Below are 18128 nucleotides of genomic sequence, written 5' to 3' on the forward strand. Positions count from 1 at the left end.
AAAGAAAAAGGCGACGGTGGTATCTAGGTTTCTTTGCTGGCTGGCTGGATGGTGTTATTCTCAAATACAGAAACGTATGGGGACAACACCGCCGCCCCCCCCCCCCATAGTTTGAGTAGGCTGTGGTACATCCGTGTGAAAGCATTGTGCAAGGATGGATCTATCTCTTGCTTGGCTTACTGATAGTTTCTTGCCCCTGACCCTAAGGACAAGAGGATGTCCCATGACTTTTCATATATAGTCAATACTGGGCGGTCTTCTCAGTCCTTACGCAAAAATTTCTAAAAACCTGATCACTTCATCTCTGCTGTTGCAGAGTAGCTTAAAAATAACACTTATTGTTTCCTTTGACACATGTAATAGTTTACATGTCTCCAACTGTAATAACTTGGTAACCAATTATTATTCAGGCATATAGCTTAGGTAACTCCCCCGCCCCCGACCTATTTTATTGCGACTACTGTACGCTGAAAATTTCTTAGTCATCGTTTAAATCTGTCTCTTGCAATTAAAATGTCAGCCTAATTATAACAGGGACCTCCTTTGCAGGGTTCATCACGGCACTGAGTCTTCCAAACTCTACTTCTACTCTCAGGAAATGTCAGATGGATTAAGTCCATTTACTGTTGCATTTCACCGCTATATCACCTTCCTTCCCATCAAGCCTAGACATTCTCTTTCTCTCCACTGTGTGGACAAGGAGAGAGCGGTTTCAAATTAAAGTATCTCACCCGAGTTTAAGTATGAAAGGGCATGACTCTAAGCTGGTCAGCTCCAAAGTCTTGGCAAACCCTGTCCAAAATCTAGCGTGACAACAACAGGTGTCAGAGTTGAGCGCGGTAGGCAGAAGCAGCGCCAGATCTCCTCCCAGGTTGCCGCAAGATCATCCGGAGGGGGCAGGGCAGCGAGACACTGTCAGCCCTCGGTCGCTTCAGCTGACGTCAATGCAGCGACGCACAAGATCACGCGAGAGCCGGTGCCTCTCAGATCCCGGCGGCCCGTGCGGTGGATAATAAGCTTTACGGCTTGTGGGTAATGGCTGCTTTCACGTGTGTTGGGGGAGATGCTGGGTTCCGTCTTTTGGAAGGTCCGGATGGGCTAAAGCCTCTGCCGCAGTCCTCAGGCCTTCTGAGTGAGTCTCGCAGGAGGCTGCATCCGGCGGGGGCCTGTGTGAGGGAACTGAAGTAGGGGGAGGCTTCAGGCTGGGGTGTGCAGCTTCGTTCCGCCTCAGGGCCACCGCCTGGTCCGGGATGTGACAGTGGCAGCTGGCAGGTTGGTGGCGTGCAGAGGCTGAACTCATCTGTGTGATCTCTCCGGGGTTACCCAGCCTCAGACCCTTTGCCGCTTCGTTCTGAAAGAAAGAAATCTGCTCTACTGTTTGCTCGTATGGTTTGGAAGAGCGAACGAAAGTGTTTTGGGAGCTACAGAGTGCATTGTTACTAAATGTCATTGCATAATGTAAATTAAGAAGCCAATGGATGCAGCACAGTAACGTTTCTAGATTATTTACCTGTCTTTTTAAAATAACTGATAGGAGCACCTGGGTGGCTCAGTGGGTTAAGCCTTTGGCTCAGGTCATGATCTCAGGGGCCTGGGATCGAGCCCCGCATTGGGCTCTCTGCTCAGCGGGGAGCCTGCTTCCCTCCTCTCTCTCTGCCTGCCTCTCTGCCTACTTGTGATCTGTGTCACAATAAAATTAAAAATCTTAAAAAATAAAGTAACCGATAAGGTAGGAAGAGAACCCTTAAAGCACGAGAATTTGTCGACCCTCCTAAGACCTTTGGTAACTTAATAGCGTCTACTGTTGTAAAGGAAGTAGCGAATATGCATTACATACAAAGTCTGCTTACCAGATTTGCTCCCCTCCATGAGGGGAGGTCTCAGAAATGTTTGGGAGTCGAATAAGTATATATTTTTTTATTGGAGAGAATGTATTTGATTGAAAAAAAAAAAAACCCTCACACAATAGATCTTGCCTTAAGTTTCTGTAGCAACCACCAGGGAACTGGCAGTTAAAAGTATAAAAACATCTGAATTATATAGATATGTGTGGTGAGTGTTGCAATTTGCTATGAAAATATTTTTTAAAAGTTGAAGCTTTATAATCTTTCCCCTTTGGTGTTAAGTATTTTGGAGAATAATAATCAGAATATCCTCATGTGAAAAATACTTAACTGCTGTAATTGTTTTTGCATTAAAAATGCATTTTGCGGGGGGAGACATACAGTATAACATTTTATACATACAGTATAACATTTTTATGAAAATGCCTTATAATGTGAGCAATTTGTTACTGATAGCAGGAGAGAGTGATGGCAGATCTGCACTGACTGTACCTCCTGTAATAAATGTATTTGGCATAATTAATGCATGCTATGAACAGTCTTTATCCAATTTGTGTGTATGAGGAAAAATTCAATCTTTTTATCTTGTACATTACAGCAGAAAATATAGAAATGCTTATTAAAAACTACACTACAGTTAGATTTTTACATTTTGTATTTAGATATCCTAGCATTTTAAAAACTTATGGGTCTTAATGGTGGTTGGTTCATTTTGCACTCGTTCGAAACGTTCTGTTTTCTAATTCATATAAAATTTTTTTAAAGATTTTATTTATTTGACAGAGAGAGCACAAGCTGGGGGAGGCAGAGGGAGAGAGAGAAGCAGGCTCCCTGCTGAGCGGGGGGCCCCATGCGGGACTCAACTCAACTCCATGCTGGGATCATGACCGAAGCCGAAGGCAGACGCTCAACGGTCTGAGCCACCCAGTCTCCCCTAATTCATATAAATAAAATTATATAGATAAAAGTTTATTTTATTTTGAATCAATGAAATCAGTTCAAATATGTATACGCAAGTAAGAAAAAAACTAGGCTACTTCATAAATCTTGCTTTTGAAATATGGAAAGGAGTTCATCGAAGAGAAGAAAATCACTTTTATCTCAAGGAAATATCAGTTGTTTCTTAACGATCCCTAAAATTTTTTTTGATGAAATACTGTTTAAAATCTTTATATTTTTATTGAAGTCCAGAGAATATTGATAGAATGCTTTGAGTTGTAATGCTGTAATTTAAATGGATTTATTGGGAATTTAAATGTAGGGAATAAAGAGGTTATTTAGCATTTATAAAAGGGACTATTTGTGATCTCTGAAATATTATAATAAATCATATAGTTTATGTATAGTGGACTAAAATTGGGTGTATGTAGGTAGTTCTTTTCTTTTTTTCTGTCAAGGGTTTATTGTGCTGTCACTTAAGTTCAGTTCCTAAAAGCACAGTTTACTCCCATTAGTCTTTTCAAAGACAGTGTGCAGGATTTTAACCACTTTGCCTTAATCTGGGATGATACCCCAAAAAAGAAAAAAAATAAGCATGTAGTGCTTTAATTTGAGTTTTATTGGTTAATTTTTTTGTTTTTTCCTATTGTGGGCAGTCGAGAGAGACTACATTTTTACCTGTTTTTTTTCTCCCCTGTGTATACCACACCTCTCCCAAATTTTCTTCCAGCACTGATCCAGTGTTAGGTCAGTGATATCAAATTAATTTTCAACCATCTTGTCTCACCACAGATCATTCCTGGGCTCTGAGATTAATTATGTTTTTGATATATTCATTTTTGTGAGGAATGATTTATATAGAAGTTTCCCTCTCCCTTTCTCATCCTACCAGGTTCCCTAAAATTCTCTGTTCCCATAATATTTCTGTATGTAGGTGGAGTTCTCTGCTACCCATGATGCTTAGAGAAATTCAGTGAAATGACTCTTCAAGAACTGGTGCATCAGGCTGCCTCCATTTATTCAGATAAAATAGCTGTATGTTTTGATGAGTGTAACAGCCAGCCTCCAGTTTATTATACCTATGAAACTGTGGTTACTGTTGCTTCAGAATTATCAAATTTCCTGCAATTACACTGTGACTTTCAAGGAATTCGGGAAGTTGGTCTCTACTGCCATCCTGGGATAAACTTACCCTCTTGGATTTTAGGGTAATTGTTTTAATATTAAAATTTTAGTTTTCTAACCGAATTTATAATTCTTTAATACACAGAATATGTTGTAACTTAATATTCTGTTTACTATTTTATTTTTATGTATTGCTTGTTCGATTGTAAGCTGATGGAATTCATATTTACCCCCAAATTATTGATTTTATTTATTTATTTGACAGAGCACCTATGCACAAGCAAGGGAGACAGGGAGGGGTTCTCAGAACCCTGGGATCATGACATGAGCTGAAGGCAGATGCTTAACCGAATGAGCCACCAAGGCACCCATACCCCAAGATTACTTTTAATCATTAAAGTTAATATGAGTTTATTTAGGAGAGACCAGAAGGTTTCGCTAATAGAATACTTATGTATCTCCAAAATGTAAGGGCTTCTTTTGTCTGACAAAAGAAAACAGTCATAAAGAAAACAGTCATAAATTCTGTTGTATTGAAGAAAACAAGTGTTTCAGAAATAATGTAACTGGTTTTTACCCCCTGAGACAAAGTTTTAGGTACTCGGGTATTTAGTAAGTGAATGAATGAGTAAATGAGAGTTTTGGATGATGGTTCATAAAAACTGAGCTAGGAACTGAGGAAGACACTGATTTAAATGATCATTTGCGAAATGTTCATTGAGTTGTTCTAGAATATTATTCTTACATAGTGATTTCTGTACTAGGTTCTGCAGTAAATAAGAGCTGCTATAAAAATTAGAAAAGTTGATCATCCCATGGGGTGTGTGTTAGTAGATTAATTGTATAAATGTAAAGCAAAAAATTAATTTTTAAAAAAATTTTTAAAAAATTTACTTTCATCCAGTCATTGACAAATTTTATTGATAATTTTCTACAAAAATCTATTGTCCCCAAAATAATACCTCTAAGTATATGTACCTACATATACTTTTTAAAAGTTTTATCTTGAAGTAATCTCTACATCAAAGTGAAGCTCAAACCCACAACCCCAAGATCAAGAATCGTATGTTCTATTGACTGAGCCAGCCAGGTCGCTCTACCTCAAAGTAATTTTATTTAAACAACTAACTGATTTTGGATCTTATTGCCACTTAAAAATCAATTTTAAAGTTGTTCCTCCACCGCCCAGGGTTTCCTGGTTTTAGTGAAATGTCATTTGTAGTACAGATGGTATTAATCTGCATACTAGTAAGTTACATGTGGATATTTACCTTACGTTATTATAGATAAGAAAGAAGACTGCTATTATTTGGTATTTTAGTAGTGATGTTAACCAAGTATATCGTACTTAATACATTATCTTTAAAAAATCTTGGATTGGGGCACCTGGGTGGCTCAGTGGGTTAAGCCTCTGCCTTCAGCTCAGGTCATGATCCCAGGGTCCTGGGATTGAGCCCCGCATCAGGCTCTCTGCTCAGCAGGGAGCCTGCTTCCCCCTCCCTGCCTGCTTCTCTGCATACTTGTGATCTCTGCCTGTCAAATAAATAAAAAATAAAATCTTTAAAAATAATAAAAAAAATCTTGGATTTCTGTATATTAAGTGATAAAAATTTAATAGTGGATATTCTCTCTTAAAGACAAAATAAAAATAACTGTAACCAAATATGTGTCAAGAAAAATATTGGGCATTTCTGATATAGTCAATAGTAAAGTACATAGAGAAGTTGAAATACGTAAAGATGACTTTCAGCAGATCTTCTGTGCTGACTCTGAACTATCTCTTTAGAATTCTCCAAGTTCCTGCTGCTTATGCTCCAGTTGATCCAGATTCACCACCAGCATTATCAACTCATTTTATGAAAAAATGTAATCTAAGTTATATTCTTGTTGAAAAACAGCAAATTAATGTAAGTGTGTGTATTTAAATTGGTGTTTTTAAAAAAATGTGTTTATCTTTCAGTTGAAGACCTGATGTGTCTGTCTGAAAATCTTTCCATATCCAGCTTTTCTAACTACAGTTTTTCAATCTCAGCACTGTTGACATTTTGGGTTGGGTAATTGTTGTGAGGAGTGTTCTGTATATTACAGGTTGTTTTAGTATCATTCCTAGTTTCCACCCCCTGGATGCCAGTAGTACTGCTCCCCTTTGCCCCCATGAGTTGTGACAACCAAAATTGTCTTTAGAAATTATCAGATGTCTCCTGGAGGCACATTTTATCCCCTACTTCCTGTTGAGAAACATTGCTCTATAGCATGAACATATGTTCTAGATGTGTACTAACATACTGCATTGATTCAAATTTCCTTTCCCTTTCCAAAGCTGTTTCTATACTAGGAAAATTTTATAATACTTGCCACAGATATAAAAGATAAATGTTTCAATTTACAGTAGTCAGCAACATTAAAGAATTATAACCAGACTTAAATTTTGAAAAAGAGATTAGCTCTTAAACCAGACTTCTCTGGAAAACTAAATTAATTTTTTAATTTTTTAAATGACTGCCAACCAGATACCTAGCCTAGGAACACTGCTATGGGAAATATTTGGTGTTAGGTGTTCATCAAGATGCATCTCATGTTTCATTATTTATTTTTAAAATATTCTTTTTACCAAGAGAAATAGAACATTATAGAACATAATGTAGCTTGTTTTTACCCTTTTTCTATCTGAACCAGTTTATATTTGAGGGAACTGAAGTGCATTCCACTTGTGTACATCTCCATCTATATATAAAACAGAAATTATCAAGAGCTTGAGATGTAGAGGACTTCCTAGAGAATCATGGGTATTAAAGTCTCTAGAAAGAGACAACTGAGGTATAATGGGCTACATATAATGGGTTAATAAATATTCTCTAAATCTATTCATGTCTAGACAAGAAATTGGTTATTTTTTTTTGATGTAAACAAAACTAAAATGGGGACGTGACGTTCGTTTTTCTTAACTTTGTTGAAAGTTTTTAAAAATAGGTGGTTGGTGTGAGAATTGTCAGTATCAGGTATTATCCTGGGTTAACTCAATTTACTCAACTGGAAGTCCTTTTAAAGAGTATTAGGCCTAGGGCACCTGGGTGGCTCAGTGGGTTAAGCCTCTGCCTTTGGCTCAGGTCATGATCTCAGGGTCCTGTGATTGAGCCCCGCATCGGGCTCTGCTCAGCAGGGAGTTTGCTTCCCTCTCTCTCTCTGCCAGCCTCTCTGCCTATTTGTGATCTCTGTCTGTCAAATAAATAAATAAAATCTTAAAAAAAAAAAAAAGATAAGAAAATCCCCTAGAAAGTACCTTGCTTAATGTTCCATGATTTTTTTTTTTTTTTTAAGATTTTACTTACTTATTTGACAGACAGAGATCACAAGGAGGCAGAGAGGCGGGGGGGGGGGGGGAAGCAGGCTCCCTGCTGAGCAGAGAGTCCGACTTGGGGCTCCATCCCAGGGCTCTGAAATCATGACCTAAGCTGAAGGCAGAGGCTTTAACCCACTGAGCCAGGCAGGCGCCCCTGTTCCATGACTTTACTGTGAGTTTTCCTCCTTAACACATGAGCCGTCAAGAAGTATTTATTGAGGGGCACCTGGTGGCTCAGTGGGTTAAGCCGCTGCCTTCGGCTCAGGTCATGATCTCAGGGTCCTGGGGTCGAGTCCCGCATCGGGCTCTCTGCTCAGCAGGGAGCCTGCTTCCCCTCTCTCTCTGTCTGCCTCTCCATCTACTTGTGATTTCTCTCTATCAAATAAATAAATAAAATCTTAAAAAAAAAAAGAAGTATTTATTGAGCATGAACAATATGCTCAGCATCCACTAGAGCAGTGGTTCTCAGCTGGAGATTTGTCCCTCGCAGCAGACATTTGTTGAGTTGTTTTGTTTTGTGTTTTTGTTTTTTTATAATGCTGGCAGTAGGGACACCTGGGTGGCTCAGGTGGTTTGGTGTCTGCCTTTGGCTTGGGTCATGATCTCAGGGTCCTGGGATTGAGCCCCAAGTGGGGCTCCCTGCTCAGTGGGGAGCCTGCTTCTCCCTCTCCTTCTGCCATTCTCCCTGCTTGTGTTCTCTTGAGCTCTTTCAAATAAATAAAATTTTAAAAAGAAAAATGCTGGCAGTAGGGGTGCCACTGTTGTCTGGTGGTTAGAGGCCAAAAGTACTGCTAAAAATCCTACAAAGCACAATATGTGTTGTCCCTTACAAGGATTTGTCTGGTCCAGAATGTCCAGATTGTCCAATTTATCTGGTCCAAAATGTCAAAATGTTGAGATTGAGAAACCATACAACAAGTTGTTTGGGATGTTCTTAGTGTGTGAAAGAAGCCCGAGACCTGATTCTTGCCTTCTAGCTGCTTATAATACACAGTTGACACTAGGACAGCATAAGTTTGAACTCTGCGGGTTCACCTTACACTTTTTTAGTAAACACAGTATAGTACAGTATCATACACATATTTTCTTATGTTTTTCTTTTTTAGCATTGATAGGTTTTAATATAGTCATATTTAAATTCCACATTTGCCCCCAAAATATCCTTTTAGCTTTTTGTGGGGAGAGATTCAAAATCTGGTCAAAGATCATAGAATGCATCCACTTCTCATACTTGCTTAATAGCCTTTCTAGAACAGCTCCCCTGCCCTTTTAAATTTTTTTTTCATGACCTACACATCTTTTAGAAATCAGTTATTGAGGTTTAATATACATATAAAAATCACCAATTTTATGTGTTTATTTTAATGAGTTTTGACAGATGTTTTGTCAAACAGGAAAGCAGGTCACACCACACCTGATCCTTAATATACTTAACAAATGAACAAAACACTATAGGCTCCTGCATTGTGAACTTTTTCTCTCATTTCTTATTTTTCTCTCATTTATCTCCTTTATAGTAGTTCCTTTGATGTGAGAAGTTTCATTAAGCTGCTTTTTGTCAACCTAAAAAGGTGTACTCAAAGGAACCTCACTTTTAGCATGCAAAAATTAAATTTAGCATCTTTTTATCCCAATTCAGTAAATCTGTATTAATCTCTCTCCATCTCCCAAATACCTGAGCCAGAAACTCCGCAATCTTCTTATGCTCACTCCTTATCCAGAAAGTTATGCAATCCTTATTGACTCTAGCTCATAGGCTCTCTCTGTCCACTCTTGTTGCAATGGACTAGTTCAGGCCTGTATGTCGTATGTCAGTTGTTGCAAAAGGTTCATTAGAAGACTCTCACTTATTGAAAGTCTTATTAGTCTGTCCTTGATGGAGTAAAGTCTAGCCTATGCAGTTGCCACCTTCAGTTGGATCTCATTGCTTATAGATTATAGTGTAAAACCTTTAGTTTGGAGTATACAGAGTTATTAAGGATAGCATCTCTTCTACTCACTTTCTCCCTCTCCCCCAATTCTTCAGCTCACTGGAGTGGTTAACATTCTCCATAACACTAGCTTTCTTGGATCATGTACTCTGCATTAGCTATTCTTGGACCAAAGCTACATATAACCCAGACATTACATATGATGTAGCAATTTCAGACCTTCCAGAGTTAAATTCAGTCTCCTCTGTTCCCATTAACATTTCAAGTATATTCATTTTCACAGTTGCCCTACCGTTGTATGTGTTTTATGTCTTTTTATTTTTTAAATTTTATTTATTTTTATTTTTTAAGATATTTATTTGACAGAGATCACAAGTAGGCAGAGAGGCAGGCAGAGAGAGAGGAGGAAGCAGGCTCCCCACCAAGCAGAGAGCCCGATGCGGGACCTGATCCCAGGACGCTGGGACCATGACCCAAGCCGAAGGCAGAGGCTCAACCTACTGAGCCACCCAGGCGCTAATACGTCTTTTTATTTTGAAGGTGACATTGAAAGTAAGGAAAGCACTGTATTCTTACAGGTTTCTAATATTTTTTAATCCCTAGTTATATAGAAGTACTCAAAACCATGTTGAAGGGGGGCGCCTGGGTGGCTCAGTGGGTTAAAGCCTCTGCCTTCGGCTCAGGTCATGATCCCAGGGTCCTGGGATCGAGCCCCAAATTGGGCTCTCTGCTCAGTGGGGAGCCTGCTTTCTCCCCTCTCTCTCTGCCTACTTGTGATCTCTGTCTGTCAAATAAATAAATAAAATCTTTAAAAAAAAAAAAAATGTTGAAGGAAAGGAGTAAATTAATACTTTGTATTACTTCTATATAAAAAAGAATGTTTTTTAACATATTAATATTATGAACTTTGTTTTCCATGTAACAGAAATTCAAATCTTCCTACGAAACATTATTGAATTATGATACACTTAAAGAACATAATGACCTAGTACTCTTCAGGCTTCACTGGAAAAATGTTGAAGTGAGCTTGATGCTAAAGGACAGAAAACAGCAATATGAAAAAGAAAAAGTGACAAACAGCACAAATTCTGAGAACAGCAATGAAGAAAAGTCAGAAGAGCACATGGATGTGAGGTTAAAGCATTGCTTGGCCTATGTTCTCCATACATCTGGCACTACAGGGATACCTAAGATTGTCAGAGTCCCTCATGGATGTATAGTGCCAAACATCCAACATTTTCGGTGAGTTCTGTCCTTCAAATCCTTCTTCAAAACTTGTATTTTAAAAGAGAAAAAACATTTTTTTAAAGATTTCTTATTTATTTATTTTACAGAGAGTTCACAAGTAGAGAGGCAGGCAGAGAGAGGTGGGGAGGCAGGCTCCCTGCTGAGCAGAGAGCCCGATTTGGAGCTCGATCCCAGGACCCTGGGATCATGACCTGAGCTGAAGGCAGAGGCTTTAACCCAGGCACCCCAGAAAAAAATTTTTTTAAAGATTTTTATGTATTTCCTTGACAGAGAATGGGAGAGCACAAGCAGAGGCAGTAGGACAGGGAGAAGCAGGCTTCCGCCTAAGCAGAGAGCCTGATGTGGGGTTCTCTTTCCCAGGACTGTTGGATCATGACCCAAGCTGAAGGCAGACACTTAACCAACTGAGCCACCCAGGCATCCCAAAAACATTTTTTTAAGTAAACTCTCCCCCCGATGTAGGACTTGAACTCATCACCCCAAGATCAAGAGTTGCATGTTCTACCAACTGAGCCAGTTGGTGGCACCCCAAAGGAAAATTTAATTTTTATTTATTTATTTTTAAAGAATCCAAGAGAGAGCAAGCAAGCACAAGCAGCAGGGAGGAGTAGAGGGAGAGGGAGAAGCAGATTCCCTGGTGAGCAGGGAGCCCAACACTGGGCTAGATCCCAGGACTCTGGGATCATGACCTGAGCTGAAGGCTGACGTTTAAGTGACTTGAGCCACCCAGACGCCCCCTCAAGGGAGAAATTTTAATCTCTGTTCATTATAACTATTTTTTATTTTCTTATTTATTTATTTTTAAAGGTTTTATTTATTTATTTGACAGAGAGGGATCACAAGTAGGCAGAGAGGCAGGCAGAGGGGAGAGGGAAGCTGAGCAGAGAGCCCAATCGGGGCTCAATCCCAGGACCCTGGATCATGACCTGAGCTGAAGGCAGAGGCTTCACCCACCAAGCCACCCAGGCGCCCCTATAACTATTTTTTAAAAAATAGATTCATTTATTTGAGAGAGCACGCACGTGAGTGGGTAGGAGGAGCAGAGAGAGAGGGAGAGAGACTCTCAAGCTGACTCCCGCTGAGTGCGGGGCGTGATGTGGGGCTCAGTCTCATGACCTGAGATCATGACCTGAGCCAAAATTGAGAGTCACACCCTTTAACCGACTGAGCCACCCACATGTTCCTGTTTTTTAGAATTCCTGTTCCTAAATTGATAGGCTTAAGTAATTGGGTCTCTTGCTTTGGCTATATCTGAGCTTTAGTTCTTTGCAGGTTAGGACTTCACCTTTCTGATCCAGACCTGGAGCCAAACAGGGAGCAAACAAATGATGCTTGAAGCTTTGCTTCTAAGTTATCAATAAGAAGGAAGTGTATTCCTGGCAGAAGTGTGGGAGAAAGGAGGAGTGTGGCTTGGTAGCGTGTGCCAGGGCAGAGCTGAGGAAGGAGTGGGAGGGCAGGAGCCTTGTGACCTGAGGGGCAGGAGCCCGTTATGCCTTGTTGAAGAATCTTGCACTTAAATCCAGTAGACGTGAAAAGATTTGGATTTCATTAAGCTCATTCTTACAGCATTGAAGAATTTGGTTTGCTCATCAGGAAATGAAAAATCTCTATGAAGTCAATTCTCAGTTTAAGAAGAAAGAAGGAAATAGAGGAAGGGAACTAAGGGAGAGTAGTCTTAGGAAATCAAAAGAGGAAATAAACAAATAGTGATACAGAAACTTTGTGACTACAAATATTTGTGATATACAAATATATATTTTTATGTCATTTTAAGTTTTATATAATTAAAAACTTCCTAACAACTGCATTTTAAAAATACAAAGAAATAAGAGGGGTGCTCGGGTGGCTCAGTTAAGCATCCGACTTTTTTTTTTCCTTTTTAAAGATTTTATTTATTTATTTGAGAGAGAATGAGAGCAAGAGAGAGAACATAAAAGGGGAAAGGGTCAGAGGGAGAACTGGACTCCCCGCTGACCAGGCAGCCCGATGCAGGACTCTATTCCAGGACTCCAGGATCATCACCTGAGCTGAAGGCAGTTGCTTAACCAACTTAGCTACCCAAGAGCCCTAACCATCTGACTCTTGATTTTAGCTCAGGTCATGATCTCAGGGTTGTAAGATTGAGCCCCATGTCAGGCTCTGTGCTGGCTGTAAATCCAGCTTTGCTTAAGATTCCTTTTCTCCCTCTGCTTCTCTCTCTTCCCCCTAAAAAACGGTAGAAAGAAATAAGAAAATTCAACAATATCTTATTTAATTCAGAATATCTAAAATACCAATATGTAATCAGTATGAAAATTAGTTGTTTTACACTCTTTATGCTTATCCTAAATCTAGCCAGTATTTTACACTTACACAGCTCAATATGGATTAGCGGCATTTTCAGTGCTCAGTAGGTATACCCTTCTTATGCCTACCATATTGGACAGTGCAGATCTAGAAGAAGGGAGTGGTGAAATGAGGCAGAGAGGAGTCTTGTAATTGATAATGTGGTCTTTAGTGACTTGATTTCCAAGTGCCCAAGACTGAAGACAAACTATTAGGCTGGGGATAAGGGAATGAGAAATAGCAAAATGGAGATAATCAAGTATTCATTTCTTGGAGCTAGTTTGAATGGGAAAGAAAGAATTCTGGGAGGGTATAGGTTTATCTTTGAGATGAGAGACTGGGACACTTGGGTGGCTCAGTCAGTTGAGTGTTTCACTCTTGATTTCCCCTCAGGTCGTGATCTGAGAGTCATGAGGTTGAGCCCCATATTGGGCTCTCCACTCAGTATGGAGTCCACTTGAGATTTTTTTTTCCTTCTCCCTCTGTCCCTTCCCTCACATACGCGTGCACACACTCTCTCTCTCTCAAATAAATAAAACCGTTTAAAAAGTTGGGGTGCACCTGGGTGGCTCAGTTGGTTAAGTGGCTGCCTTCGGTCAGGTTATGGTCCCAGGGTTCTGGGATAGAGCCCTGCATCAGGCTCCCTGCTCAGTGGGGAGCCTGCTTCTCCCTCTCCTTTGCTTGTTATTCTGCCTTACTTGTGTTTGCGCTCGCTCGCTCGCTCTCTCTCCCTCTCTGTCAAATAAATAAATAAATAAGGTGGGAAACATTAATAGGCTGGTGCTTGAGAATCGGTAGGGAGAATTGTTCTTGAAAAATCAAGAAAATAGTATTGTACAGGAGTAAGCTACTTTGGGATGGAAGGGCGAGGAATGTTAGAGGAAACTGATGGATAGTAACGTCCTAGGCAAAGTCACATGTTGAAGAGTATGAGAGGTGAGGCGGAGTGGAGGCGCAGGCTGCTTGAGGGGAGTGTAGGCTTGCCACTAACTATCTAATACTCTGTAATATCCTAACTACATGTATTCTGCTCTTTGTTCAGCTCCTGAGAGAAAAAGCCGAAAGTGGGAAAAGTGAGTCAGTGGTCTCTGTCAGGCATCATTAAGTACGGAGGATAGAGTAAGTCAAGTTTCTACCGGAAAAGCAGAACCAGGAGATTGTATCAAGGACTTACTATAAGGAATTGGCTTATGTTTGTGGGAGCTAATCAAGACTGAAGTTCCGTAGTGTAAATAGAAAGGAATGATCAGGGGGCAGCTGGGTGGCTCAGTGGGTTAAGCCTCTGCCTTTGGCTCAGGTCATGAGCCCAGAGTCCTGGGATTGAGCCCCGCATCAGGCTCTCTGCTTACCAGGGAGCCTGCTTCCTCCTCTCTCTTTCTCTGTCTACTCGTGATCTCTGTCAAATAAATAAATAAAATCCTTTAAAAAATTAAAAAAAGAATGTTTAAAAAAAAGAAAGGAATGATCAGGTGCAAACTGGAACCCCATAGGCATGTGCTTGTTCATAGGCAAGTCAGGAAGGATCTAGGGGAAAGGGAGAATAATTGTAGATCTAGATGCTGTGTCCTTTTTTCAGAGAGGGCCTAACACTCTTTTTTTTTTTTTTTAAGATTTTATGTATTTATTTGACAGACATCACAAGTAGGCAGAGATCGCAGAGAGGCAGGTAGAGAGAGGAGGAAGCAGGCTCCCTGCCAAGTAGAGAGCCCAATGTGGGGCTCGATCCCAGGACCTGAGATCATGACCTGAGCTGACGGTAGAGGCTTAACCCACTGAGCCACCCAGGTGCCCTAGGCCTAATACTCTTTAAAAGGACTTCCAGTTGAGTAAATTGAGTTAACCCAGGATAATCTCCCTTTTGATTAGAGAAGCTGAGTAGGGACTTTGTCTACAAAATCCCTTCACTGCAGGACCCAGTTTAGGGTTTGATGGAGTAACAGAGTGGTGTGTGTTCTGCTGAATGGCAGCTGCCTCCCTTCTGTCCTCCACCTCTTGAGAGAGGTCCCTTGTTTTTCACCCTCACAAAACATACTAGAAAGGAAATTCTGGGGAATGTGGTTTAATCCAGCCACACTTGGGGCGCCTGGGTGGCTCAGTGTGTTAAACCACTGCCTTCGGCTCAGGTCATGATCTCAGGGTCCTGGGATCGAGTCCCACATCGGGCTCTCTGCTCAGCAGGGAGCCTGCTTCCCTTCCTCTCTCTCTGCCTGCTTCTCTGCCTACTTGTGATCTCTTTCTGTCAAATAAATAAATAAAATCTTTAAAAAAAAAAAAAATCCAGCCACACTTAACACATCAGAAAGCCATCACAGATGATAAAATGCCATGTGAAGAAGTGGATACTGCTTTAAATGGCTTTTAATCCTCACATTCGTAAAGATGAGTTCTGGAATTAATAGCACCATTTTGGTTAATCTAAGAGTAAAAGAGTAAAAATCTGGCCAACATCCAGAAACTTCATGGTCATAATTTCTTAGGATATATGATTACCAAATGTTAGACATTTTGCATAACTGCATTCTGTTTTGCCTTAGGGTACTTTTTGAGGTCACACAGGAAGATGTTTTGTTTCTTGCTTCACCTCTGACCTTTGATCCTTCTGTTGTGGAAATATTTGTGGCTCTATCAAGTGGTGCCTGTCTGCTTATTGTACCAACTTCTGTCAAAGTGCTTCCGTCAAAGTTAGCTGCTGCTCTCTTTTCCCATCACAGAGTAACTATTTTACAGGTAGGTTTCGGGGGGCAAATGAAATGCTTTGGCTTTTATTTAGCATTTTTAAAGTCTTAGAGAATATTTTATATTCCTGTAGTTTTTTACAGTAGGTTAACGATAATCTGTTAGATTATTATGGGTTGTCTCTGATGATATGACGTAATTTGCTTGAGAATGAAAACAATCAGTTAATTCTATTTAGAAAATTATTTTACTATCCATCTGCTACAATAATAGCTAGAGGAAGTTGACCTCCACTCAAATCTTTCGCGGTACACTGCTTCTCCTATCTTAAACTTTAGCTTTTAGTGAAAAACACAAAGTTAAAGTATAATTAGTTAGGAATTTAGATTTTCTCACTTTTTATATCAGTATATTTTACAGTAACTAATGGAAATAAATTTTAAAATATTTATCTGAAAGTATGTGACTGGTATACAAGCCTTAAGATATTACATTGCAAGTGGTTAAAGATAAGATATTACATTGCAAGTGATTAAAGATACCAAAGAGAATGAAAAAAATTATATGCAAATCATGATAAACTAAAAATAGCAGATTTATACCTAGTGTAAGAGACTCGAGGATGTTAAATTTCTGCCATAAAGGCAAAATTTGATACTGCTTTGTTTTCAGGCAGTTTTTCATCCTTAAAAAAAAAAAAAAAAAATATATATATATATATATATATATATATGTGTGTGTGTGTGTGTGTGAGATATATATAAAATATAGTAATATAAAGATAGATAAAATATAGTAATGTATAGTATATATATAAAATATAGTAATGTAATACATATAAAATATAGTATATAGCAAATATATATAAAATATAGTAATGGGTATATTAATGCATATAAATTTTCATCTATGATGATCATTCCATCAGGCTTGACAAGACTTTAATATAATTTATTTTCCTACAAACTTCAAGGAGTATAGTTTTCAGGATACATTTGCAAAGTATCTAAGTAGATTTGAGAGATAGTTACTAAAGGAAAGGGGGAATTTCCTTCCGTGTCAAGTCAATGAGTTCTGTCTCCTTAAATCCGATTCCCTTGCTTAATGTTTTAGCACAGTCTCAAGTAAATTTACTTTAGCTGTGGGTTTTAACCTTTTTGGGGTCCTAAATCTTTGAGCAATGAATCTACATTTACTAATGATCTCAGACCACAGCAAGTTGTACATACAGTTTCATGGTGATTTTATTTAATTCACAATACTTAACTCTGGAGTATTATCAGCAGATCAAATTTGAGTTATTTTTGTTTTTAAAGATTTATTTATTTGAGAGAGAGCGAGCACAGGCAGGAGAGGGAGAGGGAATCGCAAGCAGACGCCCCACTGAGCTCGGAGCCCAACCTGGGGCTCCAGCACATGACTGTGAGATCATGACATGAGCCAAAACTGAGTTGGACACTTGACGGTGCCACCAGACACCCCCAAATTTTGAGTTTGAGGAAGGAAGAGAAGTGCACAAGCTGATAGACTTATCGTTTCCTCTATGTAAGGCATGCCCTGTCTTGTTAGAAGTTTGGGGAGGAAGAGCTGTAAAGTATCCTTCCAACTGCAAAGGGACTTTGAGATGAAAAAACGAAGCCGGCAACTCCTTACGGCTTAAACAGTTTCACGTGCGGTCATGTACTGACAGGGAGGACTGGGGGCACGACGATGTGGAGGGGCACGGCTATTATCTGCAAAGACCGGACCTTAGTGTACAGGTTTTACAAGACCAAAGGGACGTGTTGGGGAAGGCACTGTAGTAAGGCTGAAGGACTCTCTCCTCCGCAGGGAGCCTGCTTCTCTCCCCCTCACCCACCCCCACTTGCCTCTCTGCCTACTTGTGATCTCTCTCTCTCTGTCAAAAAAACAGATACAAATCTTAAAATAAATAAATAAACAAATGTGAAACCATTTAGTTAGAGTGAAATCTCAGGTTGCTAGCTACCAAAATGTCAGCATAGTAGTGTTTTTCAGTTTTATGTAAATTTTTCCTTAGAAATTTTGAAAGGAACCTTAACATTCTGTTTTGTCTGTTATTTAGTAAGTCTTATTTTTCTGTGCCTAAGATGATCTGGTAACAAAGTATATTGACTAGTATTCTGCCACTAAATTTTATCATTTCAGTTTATGAGTATCTGAAAGTTGTTACTATTGCTTTATCGTGCTGAATATTCATAGCTGTGCCTTTTTTAGTAGTGTTCAAAGTTGAAATTATCTTCAGCACCAGAAATTAGGCTACAACATCTCTCTCTCTTTTTTTTTAAGAGTTTATTTATGAGAGAGGATGAGAGATCATGTATACATAGGGGGAGGGACAAGCAGACTCTGTGCTAAGCAGCGAGCTCAAAGCAGAACTCTCAGATCACAGCCTGAGCTGAAACCAAGAGTCATGCCCAACCAACTGAGCCCCCAGGCATGTCCAGAACATTTCATTTTGACAAGAGATTTTCCTTATGATAAAACTTGGTGGAACAGATTACTTGATTTAGGATGCCTTCTAAGTAGGGTGGCCATTATAATTTATTACCAAAATACCCAGAATCTTGAGAGTGAATCAAGGTGCTAAATTCCTAGACAGGAATCTGGAACATAAATTTGTCCTGGGATATAGGGACATCCTGTTACTTAAATATTTTGATAAATATTTAAAATATTAAA

At 39.5% G+C, this 18128-nt stretch overlaps 1 protein-coding gene across 5 annotated transcripts in view; it reads left to right on the forward strand.

Annotated features, from left to right (window-relative positions):
- The first annotated feature begins 943 nt into the window (after nt 1-943).
- AASDH (aminoadipate-semialdehyde dehydrogenase) overlaps nt 944-18128 on the forward strand; it is a 43854-nt gene continuing 26669 nt past the window's right edge. For 2 of the 5 annotated variants that reach the window (XM_082728643.1, XM_082728647.1), the window contains exons 1-5: nt 1030-1132; nt 3718-3991; nt 5695-5815; nt 10105-10421; nt 15287-15479. In XM_082728643.1, coding sequence (XP_082584769.1) covers nt 3762-3991; nt 5695-5815; nt 10105-10421; nt 15287-15479 — 861 coding nt within the window. In that variant the 5' untranslated portion in view covers nt 1030-1132; nt 3718-3761. Of the gene's footprint in view, nt 1133-3717; nt 3992-5694; nt 5816-10104; nt 10422-15286; nt 15480-18128 lie in introns of all 5 variants that reach the window. The other 3 variants (XM_082728644.1, XM_082728646.1, XM_082728645.1) reach the window with 3 other exon arrangements.

Source organism: Mustela nivalis, assembly GCF_964662115.1.
Source record: "Mustela nivalis genome assembly, chromosome: 4".
NCBI lineage: Eukaryota > Metazoa > Chordata > Mammalia > Carnivora > Mustelidae > Mustela > Mustela nivalis.